Raw genomic sequence first — 14,613 nt, forward strand, 5'->3', positions numbered from 1 at the left:
TGCCATCTTAGCGCCACTCTGTGGGGGAGATCACTGAAGACCAGAGAAGCCACATGTCAAGCTGGGAAGGGTGGGGCTGGGACTTGATGCAGAGCCTGGGAGCTCATCACTAGGAACATGTGTGCACGCATGTGCGCGCTCCCTAACAGGGGAAAAAATTCAATGCTCCCAGGAGGATGAGCCACCTGGACATGGTGACACCCAAACCCTAGGCATCCAGGGCACCCCTGAGGGGCACATAACCCACCCCCCGGCCCACATGCCCCAACGGTAAAGGTCTAGGTGGCCTGGAGAAGATCCTGGATTTTTCTGTTCCTCATGCACACTTCCAACTTGGGGCTCTGTTTTTCCCTTTCTTGGGGCTGTTCACTCCCGGGGTCCTCCAGGGAGCCTCTGCACAGGGGTGTCCCTCAGGGGTCCCATGTGATCAGGAGCCTGGCAGGTTGGCATGGGAGACCGAGTGGGGAGTTGAGTCTGCCACACTCCAAACTCAGCTGTGCCCTTTGGCTCCACAGGTAAAGGCCAACCCAGCAGCCACCTTTAGTCCATGAGGGCTCTGGTCCCACCTGAGGTGGCTACGATACCTGCAAGATCTTCCTTGGATGAAACTAGTCTTGGAGAGCTGCTTCCTGGTTCAATTCTGAGTGACAGTCTGAAACAAAGATTTTCACAAAATCAGACAGGCCCTGGCATATCCGAGGGAGAACAGAGCAAGTGTGCATTTGGGGTTGGGATATGGGATGTCTGTGAAGGGCCAACTAGCCACAGGACCCAGGAGCACTGTGAGATCTGCTCCCGATCACAGCTGCATACATTTTATAAATGAGGACACTGGGGGCAGTGGGACTAAGTAGCTTCCTTTCCCAAATTTGCAGGGCCAGCAGTGCAGAGCAGAGCAGGGATGCTCTGACACACATGAAGGCTCTGTGGGTCACAACTGGCAACCTGGGGTAGCTCTTTCTGGAGTGGATGGAGACAGCCCCCAATGAGGTGAAGGAAACCCTGAGCCCACTACCAAACTGACTGCAGGCTTCCTGTCTCCAGAGAGCTGGGGCTCCAGCTCCCCCAGGCTACAGAGTTGGGGAGATCTGGGACCCCTGGGCCTCCCAGCCAGAAGGAGGGGAACCAGCCCCTCTCTGCACACAGGAGGAAGGCCATGTGCCCCCTGCTGTAGCAGAGGATGGAACACCCAGACAGCCTCCTGAATGGAAGCAAGAAGAAAAGAAATGGCCTGGCAGCCTGCAGACCTCCTTTCACAAAGAAGGAAAGAGAAAGGGAGACAGCTCTGCCTGGGCCTGACCCGGCACCACAGGAAATCCCCTCAGGCGCTCTCAATGGGGGGAAGACTTACTAAAAAGATGGCTGAACACAACAAAATCTGAAAAATGAGAGGATGAAACAAAGGAACAAGATGGAACAGGGGACTGTGGACTGAGAGGACAAAATGGAAGATTGGAATGAGAACGTGCCGGCCCAACACCTCAGTGGAAACAGATCACCTGGGGACACTGAGCACTGGGGAGGAGCTCGCAGCCTTAGAGAGGAGCTCAGGATGAGGAGGGCAGAGAACACGCAACACATGGCACCCTGAACGACAGAAGCCAGGAAACGGCACAGATGAGGAAGTCCATCAGAGCAGAGAAACCCTGCGTGGCTCTGAGGCTGTACCCTATAGGGCTTTGGAACTTCACAGAGCTCTTCACCACCAGGCAGACAAAACATCAGACTTACTTGAGACTTCTCTACAGCACCACCCAAAGCCAGGAGGCAATGCACAGGGTCTACAGGCCTGGGGGAGAGCAGAGCCCCAGCCCACGCAGACATTTCCTTGGAGAACTCAGGGAGTGCAGGACCCATGAGGGCGGGGAGGGGCCTGCTTCCTGATGAAATTCAGCTATGTAAGGGAGCGTTTTGAAAATAAAGACTCCAGGAACTGAGATGCTGTGGGGGAACAACAGGTGGTAAGAACTGAATCCACTTAAAAACATGAAACAGTAGGAATTGTGATTCCTGAACATGATGTTTATGTTAAAAACTTGAACTATGTTGTCCAATAATAACACAACTAACAAAAATCTGGAAGGTGGTGGAGGTGAAGGAGGGGGTAGTGCTCATAGTTTCAGCTTTCAAAACTGGAGCCAACTGATACCGGACACAGTAGAAACCTAGATACAAGGAAACTCACTGACTCAGGCCTCTTCATGTTTTTCCTGATCCCTCTTAAGAATCTTAGGAGGCTCATTTGGAAAATAATATCCCTTGTAAAAGAAATATTATTTAGAGAGCAGAGATTCTTGCCTTTTATTTCAGTTCTTTGTTCTTGTTGAATTAAACTAAAATACTTGAATTAAAAAATAGCAAGGGTGGTATAATCCTATTTTAATAAATTCCATCATTGCATCCATCCATTGGTCCATGCTTCATGTACATGTAAATTTTCCACACATAGAAAAATGTCCAAAATGATGTTTACTTAATTCTAATGGGTGTGCTTTCTACGTGGCAGGAATTTGGGTAATAATAATAATAATAATAAAAGGCCAAAGCACTAACTGGGCCTCTTGGTGCAATACCTCAGACGGGAAGTGTGTTAGGCAAGCAGTGTCACCAGTGTCCCACGTGAGGGTGAGAAGCCAGTCTCCAGGTGCGAGCTGGCCATGGAGAGGATGCCCCGAGCAGAACCACAGGCCCTGCGTCCTCTTGCTACTCAGAGCCAGGACCTCCCTGGGAAAGGAGCCCCAGTGGTGGCTGATTGGGGCCAAAATGTAGCCTTCCCTGCTGGGCTTGCCCATTTTGGCCACAACAAAGGGGTGACTGTCCTTTAGCATCAAGTGCTGAGGGTGCTCTTTGACCTTCAGAAAAGAAGGCGTAATCGCTAACAATCTTCAGACTTTCCAGGGATTGTGTCATGGTCACAAATATTTATAGACCATTTTTCTCTTTAAAGAATATCACTGTTAATGAAAAACTACTGTCTCTTTAAATTGAAAGTCTGGCGCATGAATGGAAAATATTACCCAGAACCTAAGCAGGAATAGTCTCGGCTGCAGGGCACTCTTTTCAGGAACAGCAAATGCTTTGTGAATAAAACAACTTGTGTGATGAACTGCAGTTTTAATGGTAATCTCTGGCTTCATCTGTTCTTGTTGCTATTATGTAATAAATTACAATTTCACATTATTTAAAATTTTGACAAATTATTTTATAATAACAACTAATATATTACGTCTAGGATCTTAGAACCACAGAGGGAACTCTGAAAGAAGACAGATCTCCAGGCCCCACCCGAGACATCTGGATGGTTAGAAAGTGTTTAGGGCAGCTCTGATTTATAGCCAGGACAGCAAGCTGCTACGGCAGAGCTGGCCAGTGGGGCGCTGCTGACCAGCCGTTCCCAGATCCCAGTGTGGGACTCAGTGGCCACAGTTCTCCACAGTTTTCATTGGCTTAGATGAATACCAAGTAATAAGGAAGACCAAATTTGTAGACATAAAACTGCAAGAGAGAGAGAGAGTGAGAGAGAGAGAGAGAGAGAGAGAGAGAGAGAAAATCCATACTAGATAACAAGATTCAAAGGAATCATGGTATACTGGGAGCAACCAGTAGGATAAGATTTAAAAGAAAACCTGTAAAGTTGACATTTAGGTAGCAAATGATCAACTGCAGGATGGCTGAGACTGGCCTTGATATCAGGTTACATGAAAAAGAACTGAGACTCACAGGTGACCTGAAACTCAAAATGAGCCAAGAGGATGCCCAACCAATATGGCAGAGTTGATACCAAAAGTCCTCCTGCCTTCTCCCTCCAGACAGAAACACTGGATATACTCCCAGATGTCTCCAGTGAAGAAAGAACTGAGGACCAGAGCAGGGTGAGCCATGACAAGCCACAGGGTCTTCAGTGGTCTTTCTGACAAGTGGGTCTATCCACAGGGGCTGCCAAGAGATGGTGCTGGGGGTTCACTCGCTTGCCCCCTGGGCCACGTAGGAAAACCACACTCAGAAGGGAAAACAATGGCTCGGACCTTGGGGCCTGAGGCACCAGGGCTGTGCAGACAGTGCTGCTGTTTACCTGGTTTCTGGAGGGCATGCAGTGCTGTGGGTGCTGGGGCATGGGGGCCCTGTTACTCACTGGTCCCAACAAGGGCTAGATCACCCCCAGGGACCTGAGTGCTAGGGACAACACAGCTGGTAGGCCTGACTCAGGAGTGGGTGGGGACTCACTTATAGTTGTCATCTTCCACGAACTTCTGGAGCTCTTCAATGTAGCGCACTGACTTCAGGTACTTCTGCACATGGGGCAGGGTTGTGAGGTGATCTGCAAAACGCAGACAAAACCCAGAGGCCTCAGTCTCTCCCACCTCCAGTCCCAAAGGAAAAGCACAGAAAGTACAAATTAGATGCTCCTTGGATACTGAGGTCCATTCCCTCTGCCAGCAGTGCTGACCTGCCTCAGGGTCAGACCCTGTGCTGGGCACAAAGGGGTGGTCAGACCTAGGTTAGGCCCTTGAGGAGTGACCCCTAAATGTGTGGGCCACAGACGCCATACTCCAAGGCCACCACAGTTCTCTGGCCAGGAAGGAGAATCTGAAGCCTCTCCACTTAGAGCTTAGAGTTGGGAAGAGAAGGTGTGCTGACCTCTAGAACAGACTAGAAACAGCTGTCTGTGCCCTAAACATATGTCCACTGGAGGAATCAGGCAAACCTCCCATGCCTGCCTACTGTCTGTGTGGCAGGAATGCAGGAACCACTGATTTGGGTGCACAAACCCAACCCAGACCATGGCCCGTGGCTTTAGCTGCTGCATGCTGGGAAGAAAAGCAGGAGCCCTGTGCCTGAGCACCTGTCTGAGCTGGACTGGGCTCCAGGTGACTCACAGGAGTCAGCTATCTTAACCTTCACTCAGCCTCACATAGGAGGCATGGAGGAAGAACCTGGGCAACTGAGACGCAACAGAGCCATGGTGGACCCAGGTTAGCGGAAGCCGTGCCATACGACACTACCTCTCCTTCTTGGGTGATTGCTGCCAGCCACTCTCTGTAGACTTCACAGTCACTGCACTCCTCCTGAGGGGACCATGGGGTGGGACAGAAACTTTAATTGGCAGGAGTGGAGGAGGCTTTGAAGAGGATGGGTAGGGAGGACCCTCTTTTTCCTGGACAGGCATCCAGGTACTGAGGGAGCCCTTGGAGGCTTGGCCCCTTGGCTGCCAGATTCTGAAGGTCATTTTGCTTCTCTAAAGTCTCCATGTTCTCGTCTGTGAAACGCAAGTAAGGACACCTGCTTTAAGAGCTGATGCAGTGGCAAGTGAGGCTAATAGTGAAAGGTGAGAGCACTCCCGAGCTCTGCTGAAACATGAGGGCTGTGCCCAGGGCACCGCTCACGTCATGGCCCCAGCTTCATGCATGAACAAACCTTATAGAGGAGAAAGTGACTTTTCAAGAGGTAGCTCTGAGACTTCAACTGAGTCTGTCTGACCTGAAGCCTATGTCTGTGACTGCTCTGCTCATCATGGTGACTGGAGGCTCTGGGACAAGGGAGGCCCCTGCACTGAGAACACAGGTACCTGTCAGAGGAAGGCTGACCTGGATGGTGGCCTTTGAAGACCAAACTGATGTGGAAAGGATCTAGCACATATTTGAAGCTTGAGATATTAAAATGAAGAGCTTTGTTGGACTACCTGGTTTCTGAAGTGTTCTAGAAGAAATTTGATGTTGGACCCAAATTTCAATGATGCAAGATCTTAAAATCTCAAGAAACAAGGTTACTAACCATAGCTGCAGGAAACTTGTAAATCAGCAATTATTCGGAGAATATTGTTCATCTGATTAGATCTTTGTTCATTTTCCATGATGCTGCCTGAGGCAGGATATGCAGAATCGATGTAGATTAAATCCAGAAGATAGATTCCTAAAATTAAAGAAGACATTAACTGTGGTCGGAGTTTACTACTGATCAGAGCAAAAGAGCACAAAATAGCCCTGTTCTGCAAGATGGTAGAAAGGGTGGCTCATGGAGACCCGTTTTGACTGCAATTCCAATCCTGACTCTTCATTTTTCATGCAGACTGTAAATTGAACATCTGAGCAACATTCAAAATGAATGCTGGCAGAGTTTAACATTTCTTGTTCATACTTTTTCCCACAATAAAGCTTTTTACTTAGAATACAAATGGAAAATAACAGGACATGAAAGAGATGAATACTTTAGTTTTTCACCAACCACTAAAGTTTATTTAACAGGTCTAAACTGTCATGTTGAGCAGGACATCTGTTTGAGCTGTTATAGTTTGGATCTGGAATATTTTCCAAAGGCTCATGTATGGAAAGCTTCAGAGATTTAGGGAAGTGACTGGATCATGAGGGCTCTAACCTTAAGAATGGATTAGTCCACTGGGGGATTCATGGCTAAATGGAGACTAGGAGTGGTGGTGGAGACTAGGAGGTGGAACCTAGTTGGCAGGGGTGGGTCCTTGGAGGCATGACCTTGGGGACTGTATCTTGTCTCCCCCATTCCTTGCTCTCTCTCACTCACTGTACCTCCCAGTCACCATGAGGTGAGTAGCTATGCTCCTCTACTCCCTTCTGCCATGACACTCTGCCTCACCACAGCCCAGAAACAATGGAGCCAGCCAACCGTGGACTGAAACCTCAGAAACCAGGAGCCAAAATAATTCCTCTCTTCTTTAAGTTGTTTATCTCAGGTATTTTTTCAAAGCAATAAAAAAGACTAACATGTTAAATTCTCTTCATTTATTCACTTAAGTGTGTGTTTATTTGTCTCTGTCCAAATAGTATGCATGCATGCACATATACAATCATAAATTAACTAGAGAACAAAAGAAGAGATTAAAAATGGAAAAGTTTTCAGTATACAGAACTAAGACTAGACAGAGAATTCTCCTGAGAATGCTTAAAATAAGGTATGATATAAAAACATTGTCATAACAGGCCAGTAATGAGCTGGGGGAATTCAGGTCAAGTTGCCAGTGAGAGAGAGAGAGAGAGAGAGAGAGAGAGAGAGAGAGAGAGAGAATATATATATATATATATATAATAGTGGTATAGTAACAACATTAGCAAGCTTGGTTTTTTGGTCTCCTCCTCCTCCTCCTCCTCCTCCTCCTCCTCCTCCTTCTTTTAGTTGTACATGGACACAATGCTTTTGCTTTATTTATTTTTATATGGTGCTGAGGATCCAACCCAGTGCCTCACAAGTGCTAGGCAAGTGCTCTGCCCCTGAGCTAAATACAACTCCAGCCCCACAGCTTGGTTTTACATAAACGAAAACATAGTTCTTTTCAGATACCAATAGACTACTTACAAATTTTTGTAAGTAGAAAAGTTCTTTATAACCTAGTATAAATAAATTTTTGTATGGGAGGAATGAAGGAACTTTAGATAGGGCAAAGGCAAAGGAGGGGGCATGGAGGTAGGAAAGACGGTGGAATGAGTCAGACATCATTACCCTACGTACATGTATGAAGACAGGAATGGTGTGAAAATACTTTATATACAACCAGTGACTTGAAAAATTATGCTCTATGTGTGTAATACGAAATGAACTGCATTCTACCAATATATATAACAAGTTAGAATAAATAAAATCTAATAAAAAACTAAAAGAAAAGTTCTGTAAGTTCTAAAAAGTAAATACCATATTATTCACATGCTTTGACCTTACTATAATATATCTATGATTTAAATCCTAAAAAATTCTAACCATTTGAAAACACACACACATATACATATTCATAAGTAACTCCTAGGTCAAAGAAAAAACAAAAAAATCTAAAATAAAAAAATCTGTTTGAAGATGATAACAGGAACACTACATATCAAAAAAGTATGGTTCTGGCCAATATGGTAATATGAGAAAATTTTATAGCCTTAGAAGTTTATTATTAAATGACTAAGTATTGTTACAAACACAGAAATTAACCTCATACTTTAGAATTTTGCATAGATGGAGAGTACTGAACCAGGAATTATACCTTCATTATCTTATTTATCCCTCCAACAACCCATTTTATAGAGGGAAAAAAAGGAAACTCAGAGAGGATGTGTAACTTGCTTGAGGTCACAAGCTGGTAAATGCTGGAGATGGGAGTCGAACCCAAGCCTGCCTCCTCTGGAGTGCACGCTTCCTGCTGCCATAGTGGACCACTGGTACTGAATACCATGACTCACTCGTCTGCTTTTAAAATAGTTACACATTGTTATGGGAAACCATTAAATCATAGAAACATATGCTAGTACTTCTCATAGGAGTCATTTCCACTTCCTTTCTTTCTGGTGGTACCATGCTTCCAATATTTTACTAATTAGAAATAATTTCCCTTGAACAGAAGCTCTAAGTCTGGTAGGTTTGAACCCATGGTTTTATTCTTTCTCTTAACTTTGTTTTTCCTCTCTCCTCTTTAAAATGTAACTCAGTTACCTCCCCAAGGACTCAGCAACGGCAATCCTGAAAATCCCATTATTGCTTCAACCACAACAGAAAGCAACCCCCAGAGTTGAGCAGGGGGTGGAGGGATGTGGGCCACGAGGCAGTGTGACTGCAGACACAGCACACAGATGTCAGCCTGGCTGACTCAGAGGGGCTGGGCAAATCTCAGCCCAGAGCAGGATAAGGGCAAAGGGGGCCTTCTGCTTCTGGGGTCTACGGCAAGACCGAACTGACCCCTCTTTGTTGCATCAACTCTGGGAAGAAGGAGGAGATAACTAAATCTCAGGGATTAAGGAGCAAGAGGGCTGGGATTTGCCCCAGGTCTGTCTGGCTGCAGGTCCAGCCCCAGCCTCTCCTTGCACCCTGAGGAGTGGGGGCTCACTACTGCCTGAGAGTAGCGTGTTCACGGATCCCCGCCAGGAAGCACGCACACTCTAGCACCTGCCTGCTCCTCAGGCCACAGTGTGCTGAGGATGGGGTGACCCCCGCCAAGGAGGCTCCTGGCTCCAGTGACTTGGGGAAACCTACCCCTGGTCATGCATGAACAGACCCTCCGCTAGACAGTCTTCTACAGCCACAGCGGCTACAGGAGCAGATTTTCTGTAGCTAACAAAGTTTTCAGGGAACCCTTTTCTGTGGCATAGTAGTCCATATTAGGAAATATTTATACACCCTAAGCATAGGAAATCATAAGAATAACCACCTCCAGCTGGCACTGTGCCAGGTGCTGGGTTGATTCCTCTGTTAGTGCTCGCCACAGCCCCAGCTGGAGACGTGATTGTGTCACCCATGTACTTAAGGCCTGACTCCCCACCAGCCTAAACCCTGAGAACGGGCGGTGTGTCCTGTTCTAAGGGCTCAGTCCCCGGTGTCTGGAGGAGCTGCGTGGTAAACACCAGCTGAAGAAGGGAATGCCGGAACAAAGGCATATTTTATTCATCACAGACAATAACTGTAGGAAGCACATGTTGTTCTGTAGCTGAAGAGACACCGAGAGTCACGTGGCCATGATGACCACTGATGTTTACTGAGCACTTATTATGCCACCCCAGGTCCTAAACTAAGAGCTTTGGACAGGTTACTGATCTGTAAGAACAATACTGTTGCAGGAGGTCTTACCCCTGTGGTACAGAGGAAGGAACTGAGCTGAGAGAGGCTGCATTGCTGGCCTGAGGTCACACAGTGGGGGAGTTGCACAGGCAGGATTTGCACAAAAGTCTGTCCAGGCTGCTGTATTACCAGTCCTTCTTTCCCTTCAGCCAGATCCTCCAGTGCCTAGCCAGATGGCGACATAGCTGAAGCTGGGGGGACTACACTCTTCCAGGAAGGCTCATGAGGAGACTGTGGCTACCTCTCCTTGCTACACCAACCACCTCTTATTCCCTACCTCCATCATGCCCATTGGAGCATATCTGTCCCAGGTCCCATTATCAGTGGCCCACCCAGACTTGGGGGCTCTGCCAGATCTGTAGCATTGTAGGCAGTTGTGAGGGGGGGGGGGGCAGAGGCAGACTTGGAGCCTTGCTTCTGCTACCTACCAGAGTGAGGGTGGCCTCAGGTGAGGCTTTTCATCTCCTGGGACCTCAGTTTCCTTGACAATGAAAGTGGATAATAACTGTGAGTGAATGGAGTCTCCTGGCCTAGGGCCTGGACCATTGAAGTGGCCAAGAAGTTAAGCTGACCCTGACCTGGCTCCCTTGTGAGGTCCCACTGGGATCAGCAGTGGATATTCAAGAGAGAGAAGCACCCAGCTGCATTTGCCATAAGCTAGTTACACAAGGCCACTCCAAGCTGGACCATGCTGGGAGCTTCCATCTGGAGGGGATAGCACAGCTGGACATTACAGCCCTTATTCCTATTTAGACAGTTAATGAAGCGGACAACACTGTGTTGTTGGCCCATGAAGATGCGCAGCAACAGGACCAGCCACTGACTTTGGCTGCTGTAGGGTTGAGTGATACCAGGGACTGGGCTGGAAGGGGAGGTGTGGACACTTCAGAAGAAGGAGCTGTAATAGTCCCAGCCACTGTCTGCTACTGGGAGAATGTGTGCTAATATCTCATGCACTTTTGCAGCAATCTTGACAAGCAGGTACCCTCATTCTCCCATTTTACAGGTTAGGAAACTGAGATTTAGGAAGAAAAGTGACTAGGCCAAGATCAAACAGCTTGCAAGTATGAGTCAGGCCTATCTGACTTCAAAGACTTGGGACCGAGATCAGTGCTAGGGGCTTGGGGCTGGCAGGGTCCTAGCCACAGAGCTGGAGGCATGAGGAACACTGCTGTGGCCTGCCTGTTGAGGACACTGTGGCAGCTGGCTCCAGCCCCATGCCATGCCACCCGCAGACCAGCCCTCCCTTGAGGGGGCAACTCCCCAGACCACACGTCTGCTCTGCTGCTCCTCTGTGCCCCACACAGGGCCTGGTGACACTGCCATGGCTGCCACATGAGTGCCAGCCAGACTGCTGTGGCGGGGCAAGGACCCCCAGGGCCTGGAGCCGGCAGCCTGGCTGGCTGTGTGGTGGAGCCCTCACCGAGGCTGGGCTGGCCTCAGCATGAGGGGTGGGTGGCCACCCCTGCTTCCTGACCTGAATCCGGGCTCCCTCCAGAGGCATGCCCAAGATGCCCCAGTCCCAAGGAGGGAGCTCGCAAGAACAAAGGACACGCTCTCCTGAACAGACCCCTGCTCTGAGTCTGAGGGACACCCATGTTCAGTGGCGCGGAGCCCTCTGCAAGGCCAGGCACTTGAGCTTCCCTGAGCCAAAGCCCGCGGCTAGCCCAGGGCTCCCCGCAGGCCCGGGGACTCACTGCGCCCTTGTTCTCCCATCGCCGCCCCGTCTCGCTTCCAGCCCAAGTCTGGTTTTGGTTTTTCTCACACGGCTTTCTTTTCAATAAGGGAAATTCTGCTGTGTTGAGGGAAAAAAATCTTTGTGGTATAAAAATGTGCCACATTTCCATCTCAAGCGTTCTATTTTCTCTCTCTCCTTTTCAAAGTTTGAGATGAAAGACTTTTTCCCATATTCTCCCACTCTGCCTTGCAAAGCCCACTCTCAGACTTCAGAAATGAGGAGTGCTGGCACCCAGGACTACACTGTGTGATTCGATCACATTAACTGTCCCCATAAGTTCCAAATGAAATAACAGCAGCTGCTCATTAGGGTTTGCGTTTGTTTGTTTTTTTTCCAAGAGAGCACAAAGCAATTCCATTTTCTGAAGATAGCTCTGGCTCCCTGAGAAGATGCAGAAGACTGTGTGTATTAATTAGTGCCTGCTAATTAATATCAAGCCTGCAAAACAGGGGCTTCAGAATAGATCCTCATTTAAAGAACAATTCCTATGGGCAGTCTGTGGGCTGCTCGCTGTCATGGAGACATATGCTTCCAGGTCTGCAGGGAAGGGGAAGGCCCAGCCAAGCAGTCACGTGTCAGGTGGTGAGAAGCCGTGTTTTCTGCAGGAGCACATGGCTTCATTTATGTCTTGGTGTTGTGGCTCATGAATCACAAAGTCACATGGACAAAGTCCTGCAGCCTGGATAGAATCCTGGGGTCCAGAGGAGCCAAGTCTCCTCCAGGTTCCCCAAGGTGAAATGAGGACATGGCCAAGATCCCTGGGCGCCCCGAGGATTACCTGGCAATGTAAAGGTGCAAGGAGGTAACCTACTGCAAGTGTATTGCAAGGGTCCCTGGAGAGCTAGGGATGGCATGGCATGTGGTGGGGTCCTAATCAGCAGAAAGAAAGGGGATGAAGAGAGGGCATTGGTCTGGTGACTGTTATTGGCCTTGTTTTGTGATAGACCCTGTGCTACATGTACCATCTCATTTAAACCTTCAACAACTTTACTGGCAAGAGAAAAAAAAAAAAAACAGACACTTTTGTCTGCCCAATATCCACTTCCTAATTCTTCTGGAAACAGCCCTATATTTTCTATTGGGGGGAATCCCACCTTCCACACTCATGATCCATGTGGTTTTGGTGGGTCTGGAGAATTCACTCCTTCCTTTTCCCCAGGGGTAAAAACAACTTCTAAAAAAAAAAAATAAAAAGCATTTGGTAAAGAAAAACCTTTACCAAATAACTCAGAGATGAAAGAAGGAATTAAAATCACTAACTATCCACACATTATGTAATCAAAACCTTATAACTATACTCAGAGAAAAGTCCATACTTTAGAAAGAAAAAAATGCATGGTCTTAGTATTTATCATAGAGAATTAGGATTTTTATACAGAGAAAGAATAAAACACAGCAAAAAGCAAGAAGAACACAATTAAAATATAAAAGCAGAAATAATGAATTTAAAAAACCAAAAGTCCAGCAAAGTAATAAAAAAAAAATCTGAAAGCTGGTTCTTTGAAAAAGAACTGAAGAAATAGAGAATCTTTTGGTATGAATGACAGAGAGGAAAAAAAGAAAGAAAACACAGATGTACAATGTTAGTGGTGAGAAGGGGCTAAGACTACATGCATGAAGGAGATGTTAAAATAATTGTAATTTTATGGTAACAAAGTTGGAAATCTAGATTAAATGGTTGCTTATTAGGAAAATCTACTTTTTTCCCAAATTGTCTCAAGAAGAGGCAAAAACTTCTGCTAATATTAATATTTTTATTAAACTAAAAATTTGCTAATATTTTACCTAAAAATATTAATATTTAGAAAGACACTATAATTCAAACTACAATACCTAGAAACTCGTTCATAAAACCTTTAAAGAAAATCTGAATGTTATTTAAAATGTTTCGTACCATAGAAGGGAATAGTTGCAGGTCTTTTTGACTCTAGCTTAGCAAAACCCGACAGAGGTGGCAAATGTTAGAGCATTAAGATACTTGCAAGTTATAGGACAGCTGATATATAAAGGGCTCCTACAATGAAGGCCAATGTTATAGAGAATGAGCCACATGCTCATGTGGAAGAGATAAATGATGAATAAAGATGTGAAATTTAGCTGGGCACAGTGGCGTACACCTGTAATTCCAGTAGCCCTGGAAGCTAAGGCAGGAGATTGGGACTTCAAAGCCAGCCTAAGCAACTTAGTGAGGCCCTAAGAAACTTAGTGAAACCCTGTCTCAAAATAAAAAAATAAAATAAAAAGGGCTGGGAATGTCGCTGAGTTGTTAAGCACCCCTGGGTTCCACCTCTAGTACCAAAAAAATAAGGACATGAAAGATGCTCAAGGCTCACTAGTAATCAAAGAAGTACATATTAAAAAACAAAATTATTTTTGCCACTTATACTGACAAAAATAAAAAAGACTGATAATACTTAGGATGGATGAGAGTGTAGTAGAAACTGATAGAAACTTTTAGGAGATAATTAGCCATATCTACCAAAATTTCAAATATATATTTTCTAGCACTCAGCAATTTCACTCCTAGAAACTTATTATACAGCAATGCTTATACAAATTGGCAAATATTAACAAGTAATATTCATTAAAGCACCACACCCCTGGCCCTCTGGGCCTCCTCCTGCCTGCTGGCTGTTGGCTGGCTGCCCTTTCTTCTGTCACAGTCTTGATCACACTCCTGGGGGCCAAGTGCTGTTAGTAGAGCTGACTACAGCCAAAGTCGCATCCATTCTCTCTCTCTCTCTCTCTCTCTCTCTCTCTCTCTCTCTCTCTCTCTCTCACACACACACACACACACACACACACACACACACAAACACACACAACTCACTTGCATCTGGCCTCTGAAATTCCACTGTTCAGTGGAAGCGAGTGGCCATGGCTGTTGGACACCCACTGTACTGCCACCCTGTTAGGGCCAGCCCTGAGTTCTGCTATCTCCAAGCTAAATACCCTTATTTCTCTGAGTGCTCTGAAGGGCTTCCAGAGGTGCTAACGTCACCAAGAGGAAATGCAAAATGATTCCCCCAGTGAAAGCCTCGGAAACCTGCCTCTATATTGGGTAGAACCGAGGCTGCCCACGTGCCAAGGAAAACACTCCCAAGCTTGTCTTTCCAGTGCTGGCTCCGGGACCTGCTACTGTGCACAGAAAGGCTCCCTGAACGTCTCAGGCCACCAGGATCCCAGCCAGAGAATGAGCTCACAGACAGCCGCCTTAGTCGCCAAGGTATTTTCCACTTCCACTAATGCGCTCCTATGTCTGTGGCCACGCTGTACCTAGTCTTCACAGATACCGAAATAATAACAGGGCAAACGCA

The 14,613-nt window shown here is 46.8% G+C and overlaps 1 protein-coding gene across 6 annotated transcripts in view; it reads right to left on the bottom strand.

The window, feature by feature from the left end:
• Nucleotides 1-14,613, bottom strand: part of RALGPS1 (Ral GEF with PH domain and SH3 binding motif 1) — a 271,882-nt gene that overhangs the window by 37,596 nt on the left and 219,673 nt on the right. For all 6 annotated transcript variants that reach the window (XM_081281958.1, XM_081281959.1, XM_081281955.1 and 3 more), the window contains 3 exons: nucleotides 5,773-5,910; nucleotides 4,225-4,318; nucleotides 585-652 (listed from right to left, as the gene is read on the bottom strand). In XM_081281958.1, the coding sequence (XP_081138084.1) occupies nucleotides 585-652; nucleotides 4,225-4,318; nucleotides 5,773-5,910 (300 nt within the window). The remainder of the gene's footprint in view (nucleotides 1-584; nucleotides 653-4,224; nucleotides 4,319-5,772; nucleotides 5,911-14,613) is intronic.

The sequence above is a fragment of the Spermophilus citellus genome (genome assembly GCF_964194105.1).
Source record: "Spermophilus citellus genome assembly, chromosome: 2".
NCBI classification, from domain to species: Eukaryota; Metazoa; Chordata; class Mammalia; order Rodentia; family Sciuridae; genus Spermophilus; species Spermophilus citellus.